This window comes from Bubalus kerabau, chromosome 11 (assembly GCF_029407905.1).
Source record: "Bubalus kerabau isolate K-KA32 ecotype Philippines breed swamp buffalo chromosome 11, PCC_UOA_SB_1v2, whole genome shotgun sequence".
Lineage (NCBI taxonomy): Eukaryota > Metazoa > Chordata > Mammalia > Artiodactyla > Bovidae > Bubalus > Bubalus kerabau.
Window position 1 is genome coordinate 100672304 of NC_073634.1, and position 22234 is coordinate 100694537.

Sequence of the window (22234 nt, forward strand, 5' to 3'; positions counted from 1 at the left end):
TTCCTTTTCTTTTTTAAAATGTTCTTTGTTGATTTATTTTTACCATTAGATTTGTGTTTATTCATTTGTTTGTGGCCACACTGGGCCTCCCTTGCTGCGTTCGGGCTCTTCTCTGGTTGTGGCGAGCAGGTGCTGCTCTCTAGTTGCGGTGCTCCGGCTTCTCACTGAGGCGGCTTCTCTTGATTCGGAGCATAGGCTCTAGGGTGCGAGGGCTTAATGGTTGTGGTGCACAGGCTTAGTTGCTCCATGGAATGTGGAATCTTCCCGGACAAGGGATCGAACCTGTGTCCCCTGCATTGGCAGGTGGATTCTTAACCACTGGACCACCTCCTCTTCTTTAAAAAAAGGCAAACGTAGCAATTCTTTCCTTTAAGTCTTGTAGGTATGGCATGCTTTCTAAAGTCATGGGGTAACTGTGAAATAGTGTAGACATGTTTAGTATTTTCTGCTGTTACTAAAATAGATCTCCATGTGTCCCCTGCGTGCTGCACTTCACATGACCCTGAGGACCTCCCATCCTGAGTGTGGACCTCCCATTCCAAACAGTGATTCCTCAGACACCCCTGCAGAGCTCTAGAAGAGCTCCTGCATTCAAACACATTCCCTTTTCTTTTTAAAGGCGCCAGGGCAAGGGTCAGTAAATTAAATGGTGGATGAAAATTAGTCGGGAAAATACTTGGCATTGAAATGTTGGTAGCAATAAAATGATAAAGTAGCAGAAGACAGCAGCAGGGAGATTGTCATGCAGCTGCATTAAAATGACAGAGTCAAGACACCTGCCTCTGATGAGAAACCTGTAACTGGTACGTGTGCGTGGTGTCTGGAGGAGGATGTGGCTCCCACTCCAGTGTTCTTGCCTGGAGAACCCCAGGGACAGAGGAGCCTGGTGGGCTACAGTTCATGGGGTCGCAGAGTTGGACACGACTGAGCAACTGAGCACATGCGTGACATCGTGGTGAAGGACTCAGCGAGGCGTCGGACTTTGACTCAGAAATCTGTGTGCCTGCGGCAGGACCCCATACTTGAAGTCAGGAGCCCTTGGCTCAAAGCTTGGTGGCCGCATCTCCTCACTGTGTGACTTTGAGCAGGTCCTCACTGAGCCTCTGCCTCCTCTTCTATAATCAGAGAGAAAAGACTGTACTGTTCTGAGGGTCTCTGGAAGACAGTGCCCAGCACAAGGCCGACCAGGGCAGCTGCCAGAGAGGGTTCGAGTTTCCTTTCCTTTGACAGTTGAAAGCTGGTAGTTTTAGAGCTGTCCACCCCAAGCAAGCAATTGGATTTGCTTTTTTGATTCCCAAGACTAAGCATAAGCTCATTTACTGATAGACGTTTTCTGTAAAGGCATATTGTAAAAGTCAGAATTTCAGTGGCAAGGGCCACAAAGAAGCATTGGGATGAAGAATGGAAACCTTTTTTTGTCAATGAAGCTGCATCTTTGGTGTGCGGTGGGCGGGGCTCTCCTTAGAGAGTGCAGAGTGCCCAGCGGTGTTTCACTTGGCACTTCTTCTGAAAGGGCAGCCCTGCCCGGAGTGCCAGGCCAACACTAACTCGGCGGCACCAAGGCTCTGAGTGCAGGGAGCGCCCCAGCCTCCTCTCTATAAAGACCATATTTACACTCTCAGTGGAGCTGCGACCAGAACATTCCACGTGAAGAGAAGTGCCGTGGCTGAGCGGAGTCTGCGTGGTTCCCTGGAGGAGCAGCACAGGGAGTGGAGGGCACATGGGCCCTGGAGTCAGGAGGGCCTCGGGGAGAAGGGATGTTGGCCGTGGGAGCATAGAACAGACAAGTCTCGGGCCCCCAAGTCCCAGGGTCTGGCGAGCATTGGAGGTCTTCAGGTTTGGGGCCCTAAGTGCCTTCCCACTCCCTTCCTCCTCGCTGGGGTTCCTCGCCTCCCAGGAAGCCAGGAGCCACAAAGCACTGGCCCATCTGGGGCTCAGCACACCCAACGGCAGGGCCTCTCTGTGAAGCTGGATTTTAGCCCGCAGTCAGCCGGGACCTCCAGGTGACTTTAGTCCCAGTGTCCTCCCTGTGGGTCTGAGGCAGCCCAGCTTCAGCCCAACTCGCCCACCCAGGCCCCAGTCGAGAAGTGGGCTCACCATCTGCATCAGTTTTCAACACAGTCACCCGTCCACTAGGGAAACACAGCCTGTGAAGATCTGACCAGCCGACCAGCTGAGGCCACAGTCACCCCTCCACCAGGGGAACACGGCCCGTGAAGATCTGAGCAGGCTGACCGGCCGAGGCCAGGAGCTGAGACGTGGGTGGACCTCAGACCTCTATGGCTCTTCTCTGTGGTGCCCTGAGGCTTGGGGAGAGGGCAGAGCCCTTCCCGGCCGTGAGCTGGCCTAGACCACGCTGCCGGCCCGCAGCCTGCCAGGCGTCTCTACCCCATGTCTCCAGACTGGGCCACCTCAGCCCACGCAGAGGAGCCCGTGGCCTGAGGGGAAAGTTCTGGGGTGTCTTAGTCCATAGGTGGGCCCTGGGGAGGGGCTTCTGTGGCATCGCCAGGAAGCACTGCTCTTACGTGAGAACCATGTGCGGGTCCCTGTTATTCTCACAGACGGTCTGCCTCCAAGTCTTTTGGCCACTCTCTGAAAACAGTTTTCTAACAGGAGAAATGACTAGTTGTTGAAATTGGATCTGGAATATTCCACTCAAATCAATCATCTGAGCGCCAGGACACGTGGACTGCTTAGGTGTGAGTCCGGTGCCCGCACAGTGTCAGGACCTGTCTGGCGTCCCAGGTGAGGCCGGAGAGCTGACACCTGGATGTGCAGAGAGGGTGCTGCCCAAGTCTCACGCATGCAGACAGCTGGGGAGACCATACTTTGGTTGTGAACATTTATATTTTCCGTCAGTCACCACTTTTCGGTGATCCAGAGCACAAACAATGACCTAACACAGAACAGCTGGTACATTCCCAAAGCCATCTTGGCCAAGCTCCTGCAGCACCCGCCCCAGAGGTGACCCTCTGAGGATCGTTTCTGGTTCTTTTAGGGAAAGAGTCCAGATGCTTGTGCCTGCTATTCAGGTCCTTTAAGTCCTCGGACACACAGCCCGCTCCCTGGGGCTGACATACTTTTCAGGAGCTTATGAAAAGCGTTTCAGGCCTAAAAAAATGTGTTAACTCTAAAATATGGGGGGAAAAAAAAAGGGCTAAGTCCAAATTTATAAGCATACAATTAAATTTCTACAAAGTGTAACATCTTGTCAAGTCCATTAAATTTAGTCTTCAAAAATGTTACTACTTTTGAAAACAATTTGTAGGTTAGCTTTTTCTCACTTCCCAAGAATTCCTCAACATGCCTGATGTTTGCCGAGAACTCAGAGCCAACTATAAATTAATTGTGCTGCTCTTGGCCAAATACTTTCAAATGCTAAATTATTAAAAAATTTCCTTTCAAAATTTTTACAGTAAAAGTTACACTGGATGTGCAAGGTGGGTGTATTTCAGTGCACTTGGTACGTTCTGAGACCTCCCCTAACAAGAGCCCCTAGGGCCCAGGAAGAGCCTGAAGGGATTCCATTTCGCCTGTTTGACCTCAGGATAGACAGATAAGAAGCACTGCTTCCCAGAGAACACTTTGAAAAGCACACTGTCCACTCCTGGGTGTCCACCAGTACCCTTGGGCAGGGGACAGATGGGGACTTCAAATCGATTTCAAAAAGAAAAGAAGTCAGATTAGGGGGGGCTGCGGGGGGTTCTCTGGGTTCAGAGCAGCTCCTTGAGGCTCCCCAGACTGGTGGGGTGAAGCTCTGGACCCTCTGGCTGTAGCGATGAGAGCGTTCTCAGGGCACCTTTTGGAGAAGCTCTGTAGACCCCTGCCTATGACCCCGCAGGCCCTGGTTGGGCGCCCTGTTCCTATGGTTGGGCACCCTGCTCACCTTTCCCAAGAGAGGGAATCAGTTTACAGGCTTGTCCCTAGAGAACCTTGTTTGCTTTCATTGATCACCTTTCACTTTTCCCAATGCCACACACCCCTCTTCATAAACTTTTCTGTGTAATTTCACTGGGGTTTGACCACAGGCACGCAATTCTAGTACTTCATCCTTTTCCTCTTTCTGAGCACAGGACATCCGCTCAGCATCAAGCCTGATCTTCCTGGTTTCTTGACGATGGGGGCAGTGGTTCCGAGAGCTATCTGCCTGGTCCTCAGCCCTCCTCCAGGAAGCCTGCCCCCACCTCTGGAAGATCTACTCAGTCCTCGGGGTTCCCATAGAGCCTTAAATGTCTGTCTTTACTGGAATATAGTCAGAAGGATGACTGCCATGGATGTAGAGCCTTTCACTTGCTGGGTGCTTTACACACTCTTATTTTAGACTCACAAGGCCCGGTTTGGAGCAGTCCCACGACTGGGAAGTGGAGGATGTGGGGATTCCACATCTGCCTTCCATGCCCTGGTTCTTTCTACTGCCTTCTCAGGGCAGTGATCATGTGCTGACCCAGTTTAGCGCCTAGAGTCACCTCTCGCCTCCCTCACCTTTCCCTGCCTCCCGTCTTCTCACCACCGTAAGACGGTGTTCCCTTTGTCATCTTCATTCTGTTTTTTTTTTTTTCCAGTTTGAGAATCAGTAATAATAAATCCATCCAGTAACAGGGACCGCTCCACAGCAGAGGACAATTAACATCCAGATCAAACCTTGAGAAATGAAACCTGTTTTCTGGGGAAGCCTAGACAGCCTAAAGTAGGATGCCTGCACTTCATCCTCAGGATGGTGGTGGTATTCGGTCGCCAAGTCGTGTCTGACTCGTTGCGACTCCATGCACTGCAGCACACCAGGCTTCCCTATCCTTCCCTATCTCCCAGCGTTTGCTCAGATTCATGCCCATTGAATCAGTGATGCTATCTAACCATTTCCTTCTCTGTCCCCATCTTCTCCTTTTGCCTTCAGTTTTTACCAGCATCAGGGTCTCATCCAGTGAGTGGGCTCTTGGCAGCAGGTGGCCACAGCATTGGAGCTTCAGTTTCAGCATCAGTCCTTCCAATGAATATTCAGGGTTGATTTCCTTTAGGATGGACTGGTCCGATCTCCTTGCAGTCCAAGAGACTCTCAAGAGTTTTCTCCAGCACAATTCGAGATGCTCAGCTTTCTTTATGGCCCGTCTCTCACATATGTACATGACTAGGGCCAGGTGATTGGATTTTCTGTTCTTTTGGATGTTACTCTAGCATGCCACCTAAGATTGCTTGATTTCAACATTTGGAAATTTTTTTTTTTTAAAAGCTATTTTATCTGTCAGTTAAACTGTAACTTTCCTAGCAAAATTTCTCTCTGTGTGTACAGTAATTTTAACATAAATTATTAGAAAAATCTATTCTGGGAAAATCACTTATTCATTTGAAAAAATGACATAAAAGCATTCCAGGCCTTGCAGCTTATTGACTCATCTTGTGATGAAAGACCAGGATCCAATGTGTTCTTCCTCCAGAGTCATCGCAGGGGCATCTGAAGTGCTGCAGGGGAGGTGGGGTGGTAGTCTCGTCCCTGGGGCAGTCTCAATGTCTGCCTTCCTTCCTCGATGCTGACCAAGACCACTGGGACTTTTATAACAGTGCTCGACCCACTTCGTTCAACAAACCTAGCCAGCCTTGCCTTAGACACTGTAATATGATGCTGACTTAATTCTGCCTCCTTTATCGTTTTTTTTCTGGGGGAGCATCCCAGGGTTACAATGCAGTCCACCGCATAAATCCACCAGAGCAATGCTTTCCTGTGACTGGTGAGCTGGCCAGAGAGCTCTGAGCGCCAGGATTGTCTAGATTACATTCATTCTGCCAAGTGCCAAACTTGGGATTTCCAGGCCGAAGGATGCCAACTCACCACTTGTAACAATAACAAGTTGATGGTTTATCTCCCAGGGCTGTAAACCGCCTGAGGATTTAGCCGAATGTCCTCCCTGGAACATGCCTGAGTAACAGAGGAGAGCTTGCCATGGTGCTGTGCTCCAAGGTACCCCAGGAGGAGAGCACACGTGCTCAATTGCTCAGTCGTGTCTGACTCTCTGTGACCCCATGGACTGCAGTCCGCCAGGCTCGTCTCTCCATGGGATTTCCCAGGCAAGAAAACTGGAGCAGGTTGTCAGTCCCTTTGCCAAGTGATCTTCCCAACCCAGGGATCGAACCCACGTCTCCTGCATTGGCAAGCAGATTCTTTACCACTGAGCCACCTTGAAAGCCCCAGGAGGAGAGCAGAGAAAGCAAAGCTGGGAGGAAGATGACCCCACTCGAACTCAAGTGGCATCTGTTTATGAAGAAGCTAGCAAAGAATGCTCTTTGAAATATCACTGGATGACGTCGTTACTAATGTATTTGGGAGTTTAATGTTGTTTAACAATAACATTCTAGAAACAAAACAGCACAGGCTCTGGAGGCAAGAGAGCCAAGTTGGGTTTTCCCGTGGCCTCTGTGCCTCTGAAGACCACATGCCGGGCAGCCACACCCTCACCATCCTCACAGTGCCTCGCTCCAGCCCTCCACCAGGCCTCCGGCACGTGTGGGACCAGCAGCCCTCACTGGAGAGACCATTGCTTGACCTCCAGAAGGAATAGAAGGCACGAGTGATCGATCTCGTTCTCTGTTTTAGACCACAACCAAACGTACATATTTCCTGCCTCGTAGGGGGAAATAAAATATAAAGGGAGGGGACTTGCCTGGCGGTTCAGTGGTTAAGAGTCCATGCCTCCAATGCAAGATGCCCAGGTTCGATCCCTGGTTGGGGAACAAAGATCCCACATGCTGCAGGGTGATGTTAAAATGGCCTTTCTCTCTCTGTCTCTCTCTTTGTCTCTCTCTCTCTCTCTATATATATATATAAGAAATCCATCTAGGAAAAGTCTTGTTAGGGTTGTCTGTGGCTCCATGGCTGGGGAACATCCGTTGTGAGGGATGGGTGATTTCTATGTGTTCTCTGTGAAGCAGAGTGATTGCCACCTGTTGTGGCCCCAAGAACAAATCATAGCTACTGAATTTTATATATTTAGGGTTAACATATTTAAAGAAGTCAGGACTTCAGACTAGGCATTAAAATGCTGAGTAGAAGTAACCCCGGAAAACTGGCCCAGACTTGATATCGACAGCTCCAGCTGGGTCCACTGATGGCGAGTCAAGTGCATATTGTGTTTTCTGCGGGAGAACTCTGTTGTTTTAGAAACTCTGTAGTATGAGGCTAGCTTAGGTCTACTTCCTTTATCCTATATTCACAGTGATGATGTCTCTGTTATCAGAACCATGAGAGTTCTAATAACAGACCTCACAAATCTAGCTGATCTTTTATGGGGAGCTGTCTGGAACCCGGTACATGAAGTTGCAATGGAGCGTCAGGTCCCAGGTAGCTGGCACTGGAGGTCAAGTCAAGCATCTACAGAATGATGTTCACACCAGTTCCCCCCAGGCTTTCCATGGCAATTTCCAGTATCCCAGAGTCATTAAGACAGACTTGGGTCTGAACTTTGGTTGAGCCAAGGCTGTGTAGTCTTTCCTAAGTTGCTTAATGTCTCTGAACCTTAATATCCTGGAAGTTACAAGTCCCAGGACTAGCGTTGGCTCTGTCACCAACAGACTCCGGAACAAGCAGGCTATGCCAGGGGACCCGAGAAGCTCCTAACAAGCTCCAAAATTTTATGATTTTAAGGTCCCTTCTCTATCCACTGAGAAAACAAACCAAGCTGATTATGTTTTTCTCCGGAGAGAAAACAGCTGGAAATGCCTACTCCTTTTGATTTTTAAAGATGCATTTTAGACACAGCTTCCCTGTGGCAGCTGGAGGCCACACACTCTTTTCTTCTCGGTACCTAGGATGGCGCTGTGGCAGGAGGGCTGGCGTGTGTGTGGCGGTGCCCAGGCTGGGCTGAGGGGTCATGTCCCGGCCTCGCAGGACCACCTTGAGAGCAGGCCAGAGCCGAGGCTCCATGCTGTCCTTTCCTGGGACTTTTAGAGAGTGACCCCTGCAGCCTTCTTCCTCTTTAACAGATCTGACTGACGTGCATACAGATCTGACTGACGTGCGTGCAGATCTGACTGACGTGCATGCACAGGGCATGCAGGTGAGGAAGAGGTCAGGGACTCGTGAGTGTGAGGAAGAGTGGCTGGGTGGGGAGAGGAGGGAGGGCGGCAGCCGCCCCAGGACTCCCCTGGCAGAGGGCCATAGGACTCCCCCGCCCCCCACCACCAGGGGAAAGGGCCACAGGCAGGGCCATTTGGCCCAGGTCTCGTCACAAACGTCACCCTTATGGAAATGCCCTTAGGTCTGGCCAGACGGAGAGAGACAAGACAAAACCCAAGTGAGGCGCCAGGGAAGCCAAGAGCTTGCCTGGGCCTCATCACTCAGGCTCTCAGCGGCCTGGGTCTGGCCTGGGGCCAGCCTGTTACTGTCTGGCCAGGAACAAGCTGGTTAGTGCAGCGTCAGATAAGTGGCCACGGCAGCCTCAGCCCCCCGGAGAGGGGCGTGCTGCGGACGGAGCGACTGGGACAACAAGAAGAGGCGGTGGCTCTGAGGCTGTGGAATGAGAGATTTAGAAGCTGCCAGGGCGCAAGTGCCGAAGTGCTTAATTGCAGAGGTGTCTGTGGCTGTGTGATGTCCTTGGGCCTAAGGAACTGTCAGGCCAGAGCAAAGAGGGAAGTTTCGTCTACACCAGACCCTGCTCCAAGCTCTCAGCATGGGCAGCTCGGAGCTCTCTGACAATTGGCTGGAGAGACCTTCTGCCTTTTCCTCCTGCCCGGTCCAACACCAGGAAAGGGGAGGGCCTGCAGCCTCTGCCCTCCCCTTTCAGCTTCCGCAGCCAGGTGTTTAGTCTGGGGAGGATGGGGGATGTGCCTCATGTGGAAAGCTCAGTGGTCAGATGAGTCACGAGAAAGCAGTTACCAACAATCAGTACCAACGTTTGGGAGAGCTTTGCTTATACCTGTGGCGGATTCGTTTTGATGTTTGGCAAAACTAATACAGTGTTTCAGGTTTAAAAATTAAAAAAAAAAAAAAAAAGTTAATTATAGTGCATTCCGATGATCTCCATGATAAAATCACTGCTGTTCCCTCCATGCTGGTGGGCTTCCTTCAGTGGGAGGAAAAGGGGTTGGTCACACCCAGGAGCCTTGGAATGCACACAGTCTGGACTGAATCATGCATGTGAAGAAGCAGTGGAGCTGGGCCACTTGAGGGGCCTAGGATAGGGCCAGGCCCTTGGGTCTTTGCACGGACTTATCTCCACAGGGGACCCACTCGTAACTCAGTTGCCCAACTCCTGAGTCCACTTGGTAAACTCTTACAGATCCTTCAGGAGGCAACACCGCCATCCCCAACTCTGTCCAACTTGTCCCTTCTACTCCAGGCAGACTCAGTCATGCCCCACTGTAGACCTAGTGCTGTAGGCCCTCATATGCCCCTCTGTGGTCACCCAGCACCCCGTAGTGCTACCATGGTGACTGCACAGTCCATGGTTCTCACTGCATTCCTGATTTCAGGTACTCTGCTATGTTGGTCCCAGAAGTTCTCACAACATTCTGGAAATGTTGGCTTTGCAGGTGCTCCCTCTCAGCGAAATCCCTTGTAAGATCTGAGGTGCTGATCTTGGAGTTGAGAACTGGTAGGCAGCAGACGTGAGGTTGCGAAGAGTTGGACACGACTGAGTGACTAAGCACAGCACACAGCACAGATGGGTTCCAGTGCATTCATGAATCTGCCACCTCCCTCCAGACTAAATTCCTGAAGGTTAGGACTGTCATTTTCACACAGTCCAGCACTGTGACTGGCAAAGAGGAGGGACTCAGCTGTTGTTGGCTGCCCCTACACGATGTATATCATATGCCTGATTGCATTGAGTTTCCACAGCAACCCTGTGATGTTATGACTCTTGTCCCCATTTTACAGAGGAGAAAAATAAGGCTCAGCGGAGTTAAGTAACTTTCTCAAGAGCGAACAGTTAGCAAAAGGTAGACCCTGGATGCAGAGTTAGGTCTTTGTTCCTCCACTGTGTATCTGCCAGCTTAGTTCAAGCTCAGGAATGTCTTGGGATGGTTGAGTCAGAAATCAGAGATGCTTAAGCTAGAGGAGGTCTATTGCATAAACATTGAGGTCAGCTTGCCTCATGTCAGAATTACAGTATTCAGCTGAGCCTTCATGTGGTGCCCATGGGCATGTTTTACCCTCTGCGTGTTCTATCAGGTGTATTAGCATACTCTGCCCTCTCTGGTGGAACTTCCTGGTGGCTCAGTGGTAAAGGATTTGCCTGCAATGTGGGAGATGTGGGTTCGATCCCCGGGTCGGGAACATCCCCTGGAAAAGGAAATGGCAACCCACTCCAGTATTCTTGCCTGGGAAATCCCATGGGCGGAGGAGCCTGGCAGGCTGCAATCTGTGGGGTCACAGGAAAGTCGGACTTAGCAACTGAACAACAACAAACAATAAATGAACCAGTCATCAGCTGTAGAATGCAGAGCTAAATATAGACTGTCTTTTATTAATAAATTTCAATCTCCTGTTTCAAGATAAAGAGACCAAGATCAGAGGAAACTCATAGTTGCCATGTAATGAAACTTACCATGGGCCCAGAACTCTGCTAACCACGTTTTGCAGTATTTCATTTAATCCTCAGGTAGGCACTATTTAAACCCATCGCCAATTAACAGATGGGGAAACTGAGGCTCTGGGGGGCAAAGTGACTTGCCTAATGTCCCAGAGCTGATCAGTGGTAAAACCAAAATTTGAACCCAGGTCAGTCTGCTCCAGAACACAAGTCCTCAACCTGCACACCCAGTAGAGGGCTTTGCTGTGAGTAAGATGCCTTGCTCCTACATCCCCCTGACACCGACTCCACCGCCCCGGACCTGCAGACAATGCCACCCTTGTCTTTCGCATGGGCCACCCTCCTGCACTCAGGTTCAGTCCCTCTCTGGAATTAGCAAGAAGCTGCTCTTCCCAGTACTGGTGGTTATTTTCAGAAGTGTGAAATAAGTGTAAAACAGGATATTTTCAGTAAAAATATCTCCCTGCTTATATAACGAAGTGGTATAAATGTCACTGACTGAAGCAGATATGTGGTTACTTTCTGCAAAGATGGATGTAGTCCTCACCCACCAGCCCATTTGGAAGACTCACAGGTCCTGGATGAGTAACCCCGGGGGCTGGACTCGTGGTCCCCCCGCCCGGGGTGCAGATGCCCAGGGTCCTAGTGCACAGAGGGGTCAGCCCCAGCTTTAAAGTGAAAAGCCTGAATTCAGACCCAGCGTGAGCAAGTCACCCATCCTCTCAGTTAACCTTCCATAAGGAGCCGCAGGGGTTAAAGAGGTAACATACACCGAAAGTGCCCAGCGTCAGTGTCTGGGTCAAGCTTCAGAACCTACCAACAGCCCCATTCCTCCCCCATCACGATATTCTGAGAATTACCATATTTTAAGATGAAACATGTATTTAAGAGTATGTGGAATCATCACTGAAAATTCTAGACTGCAGCAGACTCTAGGAAATGTGTGGGCTTTAGAAAGTGCTTCTTCCTAGGGAGGGGAGTAGGCCTCTCCCTACCACGTGTTCATCCTACTTCTGCTGTGATAACACTTTCTCTTCCTCTGGTCTGTTGTTTCTTCCATCAACATTCACTGAATGCCAGTTCTGTGCCAGGCACATTACGAACACTCATAGGAGCACCCATCCTATCTAGTAGCACAGAGCATCTCACACACAGCCCAGAGAACTCAGGCCTGGGGTTTTTCCTAGCAGAAGCCAGAAAGTATCTGCTGTCTTCCGACACTTCCGTTTCCTGGTTCTACCTTGGGGCTTCCATCTGAGGACTGCAGCCACCCTCTCACCCTGCCGGCTCCAGCGGCTTGGCCCCAGGGACTGCTGGGGGATTACACAGCCTTTGGCCCGGCTTCAGCTTACCGCTATTCCTCCCCCGCTTGCCATCACAGCCAAGTGAGGCCCGGTGCCCAGCTCCGAGGCCCAGATGTTGCGGGTCTCCGCAACGTCGGGAAGGACTTACCCGATGGCTTGTCTGTGGAGGACGGGAGGCTGGTGAGGGTGGGCATGGTGGGCAGAGGGGGCGGCAGCACTTTCAGGTTCTGGTCGCTCTGGATCTCGTTGGTGGAGATCTGGTTGATGATGCGGTTGTAGGGGGGTGGCTGGTAGACGCGGGGTGGGGTGGCGGGGGGCGGCTGGGGCACAGGCCGGGCGGCGGGCACCCGCTGGCAGTGCTCCTCCAGCTGGGCAATGATCTCAGACTGGTTGTGGGCCAGCGTGGCCAGATGCTGGTACTTGTGCTCCAGGTCCTTGTACTTGCTGGCCAGCTGCAGCATGTCAGCCGTCTGGTTGAGGATGCGGTTCTCCAGCTGCGAGAGCTCGAGCGCGTTGTCCCGCTTGCGGATGATCTCGTGCAGGAGCTGCATGTAGAGCTGTGTGACCCGTGAGTTCATGTTGCGGCTCTCCTTGCGTAGCAGCTTCACCTCGCTCACGATACCGCCGTCCACCTCCACCAGCTGCTGCAGCGTCTCGATCTGCCGCTTCTGCTTGAGCAGCTCGTTGTTGAGCAGCTCCAGCTCCTGCTTGTGCACCCTGTTCTCCAGGAGCACCTCGGGCTCCTTGGAGTTGACGCAGATGGCGCCCGTGACCCGCTGCTGGGGCACGATGAAGGTGTAGGTACACTTGTCCGGGGACTCGCCGGCCCGCTTGTACCTGTTCAGGTAGACGAACTCGCCAGGTGAACCCTCCTCGGTGCCCTCCAAGCCATCCTTCTGGCTCGCCGCTGCTCCCAGGGCAGCCAGCAGTCCCAGCCACCAGCACGTCACACACAGCGGCCTCATGGTCCTTGCACACCAGGGGTTCGTCTTTGCGAGCAGAGCCTACGAAACCCTGAAAGTAAACAGAAGAGCAGACTCAGTAATGGTTACGTCACGGCCAGCGGCCAGTGCCATAAATGAGCTCAGCCTTCTCGTTGGGCAGCTGTTTCCAAAAACGCTGCTTCAGGAGGCAGCCCTTCTGGGAGCCGCAGGAGGGGACAGGAGGCCTGGCAGAGGCGGAAAAGATTTGGGAGGGGACCAGGGCATGTGCAAGGCAGCAGGCCGAGACCCTGCCACTCCTGGGGCTAGCCAGTGCCCACGGCCCTCTTGTCGAGCACCTGGCCTGGAGCCCAAGAACCATAGGAGGCAGCTTGAAGCTGGGAGGGGAGGCAGAGGAGGCTTGGCCTGTCTCTCTCCTCCTCTGCCTCAGATTGTTAAGTCTCCCCCTGGACGTGCCCTTTGTAACACCCATCACGCATGAGATGAATCTGAACTCTGTGTGATCTCTTCATGGATCCATGCTCCCTGAGGGCCAGCACTATGTCTGTTTCCATCCTGTATCCTCAGGATGCTGCACTCAGGAAGCTGTCTGCAAATGTTTGTTAAGTGAATGATCCGCTAGATGTGGTATGGGACGTGTTCGGTTTATAGTGGACAACGTCAGTGGAAAGATGTGTCCAGTCATGTAGCTTCAGTCTCTGTGTTAGCCAAGCTGCAGAGCAGACAACTGAGCTCTGCTAAATGCACCTATTTTCAACAGGCAGTACCCCCACTGTCTCCATCATCACAACATGATTTAGCCAGGTGGGAGCAGGAAAGAGACACGTGTCACCAGATTGGTTTCAATTCTGTTCTTAGACCACTTTTTCCTTCCCCAGATATCCATGGAACACCTGGGGTATGCCAGGGAGTGTGCTGGCTACTGGAGATGCAGCTGCAAACAGGACAGAGCCAGCCCTGCCCTCAGCAGGCTTACCCATCATCTCAGAGCCCCTGAGTGCCACGAGGCAGATGTGGTGAATGTGATGGGAGGGTAGAATGGAGAACTGACCTAGCCAGAGGGGTCAGGAAAGCTTCCCTGAGAAAGTGACCTTCGTGCTGACCCCAGAGGGATGAGGAGGAGCAAGCCAGGCCAAGAGGGAGTGGACGGATGGACGCAGCTCACTCCTTTGCCCACTCAAGGATGTGGCTCCGTCCGCTCTTCCCCAGCTCCCTGGCGTGATCACTTTTTCCCTATGATCATGATTTATTTCAGCTTAAAGAAAATCCTCTCTTGACCTCATGTCCCTTCTCCAGCTACTGTTCCATTTCTCTGCTCCCCTTTTTAGCAAAACCCTCTGAAGAGTTGCCCACACCCTCCCTCACCATTTCCAAAAAGTTCTCTCTTGAGCTCATTCCCATCAGGCCTGCCCTGTCCCCTCGGTTCCAAGTGTCCTGAACAGGATCACCAGGGGCCTCTCTTCCCAGACCAAAGGCTCAGTTCTTGGTCCATGCGGATGTTTCGCCTCTCAGCACTGCCGGACGTGGCAAATCACTCCCTCCTGGGACTTCCTTTCCCAAACACCACCCTTTCCGCTCATCTCATTGGCTACTCCTCAGTCTATGTTGCTGGTTCACCCACCCCCCCACCCCCAGCCCAGTCCTATCCTAGGTGGGGAGGGGGTGGCAGGGCTCAGTCCTCAGACATCTTCAGTGATCATCTTCAGTGATCTCATTCAGTCTAGTCTGAGGACGTCCCCCTGCCCCTCTGAATCCAGACTCATATGTCTAACTGCCTCTTTGACATATGGGCATCTCAGCCATAACTTATCCAGAAATAAATTCCTGGGGTTCCCCAAGTCTCCATCCCAACCTATTCATCCCAGTTTTTCCCAGGTTAGCAAATGACGGCTCTGTTCTTCTGATTGCTCAGCCAACAAACTTGAAGTCGTCCTTAACTCCTTTCTTCCCATCATACCCCACATCTAAATCACCACCAGATTATCACAGCAATATCCTGGGACTATTCTCAGGATCCTACGGCTTCTCCCCGCCTCCCCTGGTACAGCCCACCTTCACCTCTCGCCTGGACCAGACTGGTCTCACTGCTCCTGTCCTTGTCTTTACAGGCTGTCCTCAACCTGGCAGCCAGAGTGAGCCTTTTAAAAAAGTCAAATCAGGTCAGTCTGCTGCTCAAAGTGTCTGGTGGCTCCTCGTCTTGGAGAAGCAGCTAACAGGTCTCTAAGGCCCCCAGCTCTGGCCCTGTTTCCTCCCTGACCTCATCTCCAACTCCTGTCATCCTCACTCACATGCTCCAGCCACGCTGGCCTCCTGGGTGTTCTTCAGGCTCGCTGATGGCGAGGGCCCTTTGCACTTGCCCCAGTCCAGAACACTCAGCTGCTTCCTTGATGGCGGCTCCCTCACTGCTCTCAGGTCTTTGCTGAAATAATCACCTTCCCAGTGAAACTTTCCCGGCTTACTTAAAATTGTGACCTCGCCACTTTCCCCCTCCAGAGTCCATGTCACCATCAGACATGTGGTGCCTGTCTACTCATGCCTGTGAATAAAAGCTCTCTGAGGGCAGGGGGCTTGTCTGTTTTCATCACTCCTCCCCCACCCCCCGCCCCCACAGTGCCTAAACAGGAGCTCAGTGAATATTTGTAGGCTGAATGATAAGCCACATCCACCAACAGTCGCCGTGCAGTGGGGAGTGCTAGGAAGAGGGGCACGCAGGGCCAGAGGAGCCCAGGGCAAGTGACTGCCTGAGGGTGTGGGGGCGTGCACAGGAGACCATGAATCACAGTTATTACTACCGGCCCTAACATCCACTTCCTGAATGCCTGTTGTGTACCTTACCCTGCACTCAACGTTTTGCAAGGGTTTTCTGCTTCATTGAATTCTCACAGTGTCTTTTTGGTAGATACCATTGTTATTTCCATTTTACAGATGAGGAAACCGAGACTCTGCGAGGCTAAGTGACTTGTTTAACCTCACACAGCTGGAAGGTAGCAGAACCAGGACTCAGCCCCAGCCTTATGTACTCAAACCTTCAAGTCTTAATGACTACGTAGAAATTTTCTTAATCTGGTTTCTAGTAGTAAAGTCACGACTTTCTGATTTCACGATAGTTTACACTAGAATAACCACAACCCAGAACTGGAAGGTTTTGTCTTCCCCAGACCCCTTTGGGGGCTTCTCTGTGGGCAGCCTGGACAGCGGGAGGTTGCATAACAGATCCTGTTCTCCCGAGGGCCACAATGAGCTGTTTTCCACTTGACTGAGAAAGCCCCAGCTTGGTTCCGAAGGCCAGTCCAGGCCTTTTGGGCTAGGCAGAGAAAGGTGTTTGAAGCCTCTGGTTTGGGTTGGGCTGTGAGGTTAGGGCTGCAGTGACGTTGGTAGAAACCGGGCTGAGTTTGTGAGTGTTTGCCTAGTTTCCAAGCTCTTTAGCTGCTCCTGTGCCTGGGCCACACCCGACCCACAACAATGGGGAGGAGCCGCCCTCCCAGCCTGCGCGGCTCACCTGCCTCTCTCTGCTCTGTGATGCTGATTGCGGATGCCAGCGAGGGCTCCCCTTGGCCAAGAAACTGCCATGGTCCCAGGAGACAACTTGGCTCCAGGCCTCGAGACCTGGCAGGGTAGCAGTGTTTACCGTTGAGTTCTGTCCCCTCCCAAGTGTGGGCTCGCACGGCTTCCCTGGGCAAAACTCTGTGCCCTTGGACTTAAGATCCTGAAGGCAGAGCCTCTTCTATGAGATGGGGTGATCCAACCCCTCTCCCACACTTGGTGAGGGCCACGGAAGTGCTTCCAAAACTAGAGGTGAAGATGTCATGATAGCCATATGAGAGCTCCAGCTGACTGAATGACAGTGTGTGTGTGCCAACACACACTCACGGTCTGTGTGTCCAGCACGTGCACCATCTCCTTGGATCCTACCATTCCCCTACCCACCGACCAGCTGTCTCATTTCACAGAGGAGGGCCTTGTTCTATGTAGCAGAGCTGGGCCTGCCCAGGAGGTCTGTCTGGCCTCACCTCCCAGCCCAGTGATTAGACTGGTCCTGGTTGTCACGGTGTCCGTAGCCTCTCACACGGCGCTGGGCGCAGAGTGAGGAGGCTCCAGATGAGCAGACACAGTCAGAGACTGTGCAGTCTTTACAGAGCATTTCTTGCAGTTGTTCGATTAAACAGAGAACCAAACTTGATGGTTAACACTCGTTCAGTTTTTAGGTTCACAAGGCCCCTTGCGTAACATATTATCTCATGGAATCACCACGACATTTGGAGCTGGTTAGTAATATTCTGCCCATTTTGAGGGTGAGGAAACTGAAGCCCAAGAGGGTGTCAGGTAGCTTGCTCCCTGTTGCATTGCTGCTGGTGGGAACAGTCATGAAGCTGCACAATTTGGGGTCTTACTGTCACATTTCCATGAGGTGTGGGCTTGGCAGGAGTGACGCGGAGCCAGTCAGGTTACAAGAAGGATGGGAAGGAACCAGGGCACTGTCTCAGGGAATCCAGCGAGACTGGTTCCCCCCAGGTTTATAAAGGGGGGCAACAGCATCCAGAGGGCTAAGTGATTTGCTGGGAGCACATGGCAGACAAGAGCCGGTGCTGACTCTGTCAAGAGCTGGGGTCAGCCTGACGCCAAGGGCTGTGCCCCCTCGGCCTTAGAGTAATTGACTTTCCTTCAAGGTTCCAGCCCCCTCCCTTAGTTTTTTGCAAGTTTGGCAGGTCTTAATGGGCAGTAATGAGTTTGCTTACTTTTGCTCTCTTGGTATTTATTCAACTAATTGCATCCCAAGAGAAGGAACACCCGCCCTACCCCAACCCCCAGCATTCCAACTGTCTTAGGCCTAGAGAAGAACTCGACTCCAATCAAAGAGATGCTCCTCAGTTTCTTCCTATGACCAACCGAGGAAAGCAAATCCAACTGTTTTCCTTGGCTTCAAAAGGAAAATAAAAGCGATTCTTAAAATTGCTTTTCCACATTGTATTGTGAGGAGTTTCCATTATACATGGGTTTCCCTCCCCACAAGCGGGGCTGGTGTGACCGAGCCACGTGACGGGCTCTGCACGCAGGGAGGCCATCTCCCCAAGGGCTTGGGTCCCACCCAGCCTCCGGTGGGCAGCTCTGAGCGTCCCTGCTTGGCCTGCTGTGGTGGGGCCACACACCGTGTGTCCACCTCCCCTTTAGCACCACGGCTCAGGTGAGGGGCCACTCTGTGGGAAGAATTGTTTTCATAAGACAGAGTTGTGGGTCCTACCCTGCTGCAGAAGCTACTTTCCAGAGGTCATCTTGTGAGTTCTCACCGCAAAGGGTAGGAATAAGACAATTTCAAAAATAATAGTGACAGCCAATTATCACTGTGACCCAAACACTGTATAAGCATTGCCTCACTTCATCCTCCCAACGGGCCTGGGAGGGAAGCTGTTATTTCGGGTGGCCATGCATGGTGACCCAGGTTGTGTACTATGCAACTCGAGGGAGCACAGCTCACATTCATAGTCTTTGTGGTTTTGTATATTTAAATCACAGCAGTGTTCTAATTCTCACAAAGATGCTTTTAAGACTAATGGCAGAGCTGACAGTTGTTCCCGTTGCAGGCAAGGAAGCTATTAAGATTCAAAGTCCATGAGTCATTTTGTCCTAAGTCATCAGCTTAGCCAAGTAGCAGTCGGTAACAGAATCCCAGTATACATCTGTGTTGAATGTATAAAAGTGACAGGGAAACTCAAGAGAAATTGTTCCCTGACAGCCACGCCCCCTCTAAGCCAAGGAGGAGAACAGGAGAGCTCTTGGGACCCCCAGGACTCCTGACCCCAAAGTGAATCAGCTCTCAGGATGGTGTTTCATCATTAGTCCATGTTGAATTCCTGCCTGGGGGCTCACAGAGCCTGTCCCTCTCTCCCCAGCCTGCCCTGCCCCATCACTCTGTGATCACAGATGGAAGCCAGGTAGGAGTCCAGGCCAGAGGCCCTGCAGGAGGCCTGGGCAGGGGGCCTCTGCCAAGGCAGCAAGGGCATCTAGAACTGCCCCCTGGCCCAGTGCCCAGCTGGCCCCTGACAGGAAGCCGGGAACTTGAGCTGTGCTTGAGTGAGCTTGGTGGACCTGAGCATGAATCATGATGTTAAACCAGCATCAGGACAGAAAAGAAAAAAAAAAATCAAAACTTCAAAGTTGACGAACGGTTTTTCCTGCTAAAGCTGGTTATGAGATACATGATGTGTCAGTCAGGCAGTACCAAGCCAACTGGTAATCTGGGATGCCAGAGGGATCCAGATAAAGGAATATTCCAGAAGATACTGCCCTAGAGGGCCCAGCTGACCACATGACCAATGGGATAGATAATAGCAGCTGCCATTTGTTTGTATAGACGTTCAGTATGCTCAGCCGTGCTCTACCTCATTGACAGCCTTATGAGTAGGGGACTGGGCATGCTGGTTGGCCCCCCTTGAGGCCTGTTGTTTTATTAATTATTAATAGCACCCCATTTTATTCTCGCAAGTGTCCTCATTGGGTAATAAACTATTGGGTCCCTTACCTAGGAGACAGGCATTATTATCTGCATTTGTAGTAGAAGAAACCCAGGTCCAGAAACGTTAGGTCACTTGCCTAAGGTCCCTTGAAGGAAACATCTGGACTGGGAAGTCCATGTCAACTGCAAGGTCTGTGCCTTCACTTCGATCAAGAGCATCTCTCCAACCCGTGTGAATAATAGGTGCCTGTCTGTTTGCTTAACGGCCGGGATGCAGATTCCCTCTTAGTCATTCTTAACTGACAAGGTAGAAATGGCTTTCACGTCAGCACAAGGGTGAGTCTTGTTGGATGGTAGAAACAGCTGCTTGATCATCCAAGTGGTGAGACCCCAAAGTGGACATCTAGAATGCGCAGCGGTATCCTCACCTTAGAAACCCTGGGGAAGGAACTGTGCATCGCTTGTCCTGGTGATTCACCACCAGCCTGGAGGCCAGGGAGGGAATAACCACATCTCCAACTGCCGTCCCCTCCCAGCCCGGGAGCCTGTGAATCATCCCTGCCAGAAGGCAGTGTGGGCACCCAGGGGATCTGGAGCTGATTGCCAGACCCTGCCAGTCCAGCTCTCATAAGACCTTCGAATGAGCCGTCTGTCCAACCAGCCAGCCCTCCATCCATTTAGTCTTCCCAGCCAACCAGCCATCGTGTGTTGCTATAGTCAGGGTCCAGGCCTGTCCTGGGTGCTGGGAACACGGGCTCAAGCCAGAGAAGCAGCAAGTGTAGGACTGTACATATTTGCTGGGAAGAGCGTCAGTGGAGGGTCGAACCTGCCTGACACGCCTGCCTCTGGTGCGTTGCTGGCTCCGGGGCAGGGCTGAGCTCATGGAGGAGGTGGGTTGTGGTCATCCTGTGAGGTCATCATGTTAGGAGAGGATGTGGTTCAGCATCGGGGAGCGGGTTGCCTTTGCCAGGGGATAAGGATGCCGCTGTTCCTTTTCCATAGTACATTATTTTGGAGCCATCTTGAAAGGTCCCAAAGCCTGCACACTGATCCCTTGGGTGCCAAGAGCCCTGGCCAGCAGAACAGAGGCGGAGAGCTGCAGAAGCCATTTCAGAGCCCGGCTCCTGAGTTGGCTGCTGCATTTCCGGCCGTGCCTCATGTGCTCTGGAGCTTTGTATCTGGGGGGAGCCCCTGACAGCAGGGAGCAGCTGGGGACCAGGTGGACAGCGGTGCCCTCAGGTGACTTCCCGGGAAATCCAAACCTTGCCTGGGGCTGCTTTTCCGGCCAGGCTGAGTGTTTGGCCCCACGACCACCTCAGCCCTGTTGCAGGGCTCGTCCCCAGCACAGGGATGATGAGCACGTTGTGCCTCTGTCCCCAATCCCAGCAACTCTGTAAGGCCGGGGCCGTGAGAATCCCCGTTTCACAGATGAGGAAACAGAGGTAAGGGTGGAGCCTTGCCCAGACTTCAGAGCTCCCAAGTAGTAGAACTGGGCTTGGAACAGATGTGTTGACTCCAGAGCCAGCTTCCTTACCCACACGGGCCTTGCTGGCCTGCCTACTGCTCCAGGCCTATCTTTCTAAACCTCGCAGCTGGCCTGTCAGTGTCCTGCTGGAAGGCAGAGCCTGTGTTGTCCTGCCTCCCTGCCCCTGCAAGTGCTGTTCTTTCTGCCTCGGCACCTTCCCCATGTCCTGCCTTCCTTGCTCAGTTGACCTTCTCGGTGAAGCCGGCCATTCTCAGGGAGGGGCCCCCTCTCTCCTCTGCTCCCAGGAGCAGCCCTGGCTGCTTCTACCACAGCACCCAAGACCCAGCTTGTCCTCATCTGGTTCTCTGCCCAAACTATCGGCTTCTTAAAAGTGAGGTCAGGGTGGTTTCCCCCTCTGAATACCCATTAGCCAGGATGGCACCTGGATTATTAAATAGGAAATTCAAGGCATTCCCTCAATGAACAACTTCGTAAGCATTTCTCTGGTGCTAGCCACTGTGTTGGGGACCAGATAGAGCAGGAGCAAGGGAGATGCCTGCCCTCAACGGGCCACAGGAGTAGGTGAGACAGAGAGCAGGTGCTGGTGACACTGGGCATCAGGGCCCCCACAGGGCGGCTCAGGGGACTGGGAGCGCAGCCGGGGTGGAGCATTATAGCAGCTGGAGGCAAGAGGCTCGTTCGTCTGGGTCTGCGGCTCCTTCCTTCCTTCCCTCCCTCTTTCATTCATTCAGGTCCCTTCCCTGCTTGTCGCTGAGTGGGTCCTGGAGGTGAGCGGTGACTGAGAGATTCCACCGTCTGCTTGCAGAGGCTAGAGGGGGACCATCTCCGGCAGGACTTTGGTTATTCCTGGAGCCGGGCAGGTCCTCAGGCATCTCTCAGAGACAAGAACCAAGTTCCTTCTGGGCTTTCCTGAGGTGGTCTTGGGCGTGCCTTTCTGGGGGAGGTTGGGGGGCTCTGGGGCTGCTGGCCTCAAGAAAGGCTGGTTTCTCCAGAGCGCTGACCCGACACAATAGCTTGATTGTGAGAGGCCTGGCTCCCCCCACCCAGCACGTTAACATGTCTGTGATCAGAGTGTGTGCTTACAGTTGATGTGTGCGTGTAACAGGACATTGTAGCGTTTTAGCGCCCCCCACCCACCCACCCAAGGCTGTTATTAAGGCAGTCGTATGGCTTGGAGTTGTGTGGGAATGTGGTTTTTGTCACAGAAACTACCCTCAGAACGAGGTTCTGCTGTGACCCTTCTACCACCGCAAACTGCTTGCTGCCAGGGTCTGAATGACCCCTCTATTTGGGGTGTTTTATATAAATTCACAAAAAAAGAAATGCTATTCAATGAATTGATTCATTCTTGAGATTCCCGCAGTGTGTTTGTCCAGGCTGGCAGTAGGCTGGGGCGGAATGGGCCAAGATCTGGGTTTGAATCCTCGCTTTCTTGGCTCGCCGGTGGAGAGACCGTGGCAGAGGCGCTGCACCCTCTAACCCTCAGCTTCCTCTTCTGTAAAATGGGGCAGTCTCAGCGCCACACGCCTCCT

At 52.4% G+C, this 22234-nt stretch overlaps 2 protein-coding genes across 4 annotated transcripts in view; one reads left to right on the plus strand and one right to left on the minus strand.

The window, feature by feature from the left end:
* Nucleotides 1-22234, plus strand: part of RALGPS1 (Ral GEF with PH domain and SH3 binding motif 1) — a 295892-nt gene that overhangs the window by 167055 nt on the left and 106603 nt on the right. The gene's annotated exons all lie outside the window — the stretch shown is intronic.
* The window catches only part of ANGPTL2 (angiopoietin like 2), a 36146-nt gene that overhangs the window by 9940 nt on the left and 3972 nt on the right, over nt 1-22234 (minus strand). The window contains exon 2 of the mRNA XM_055541189.1: nt 11973-12838. Coding sequence (XP_055397164.1) covers nt 11973-12789 — 817 coding nt within the window. The 5' untranslated portion in view covers nt 12790-12838. The remainder of the gene's footprint in view (nt 1-11972; nt 12839-22234) is intronic.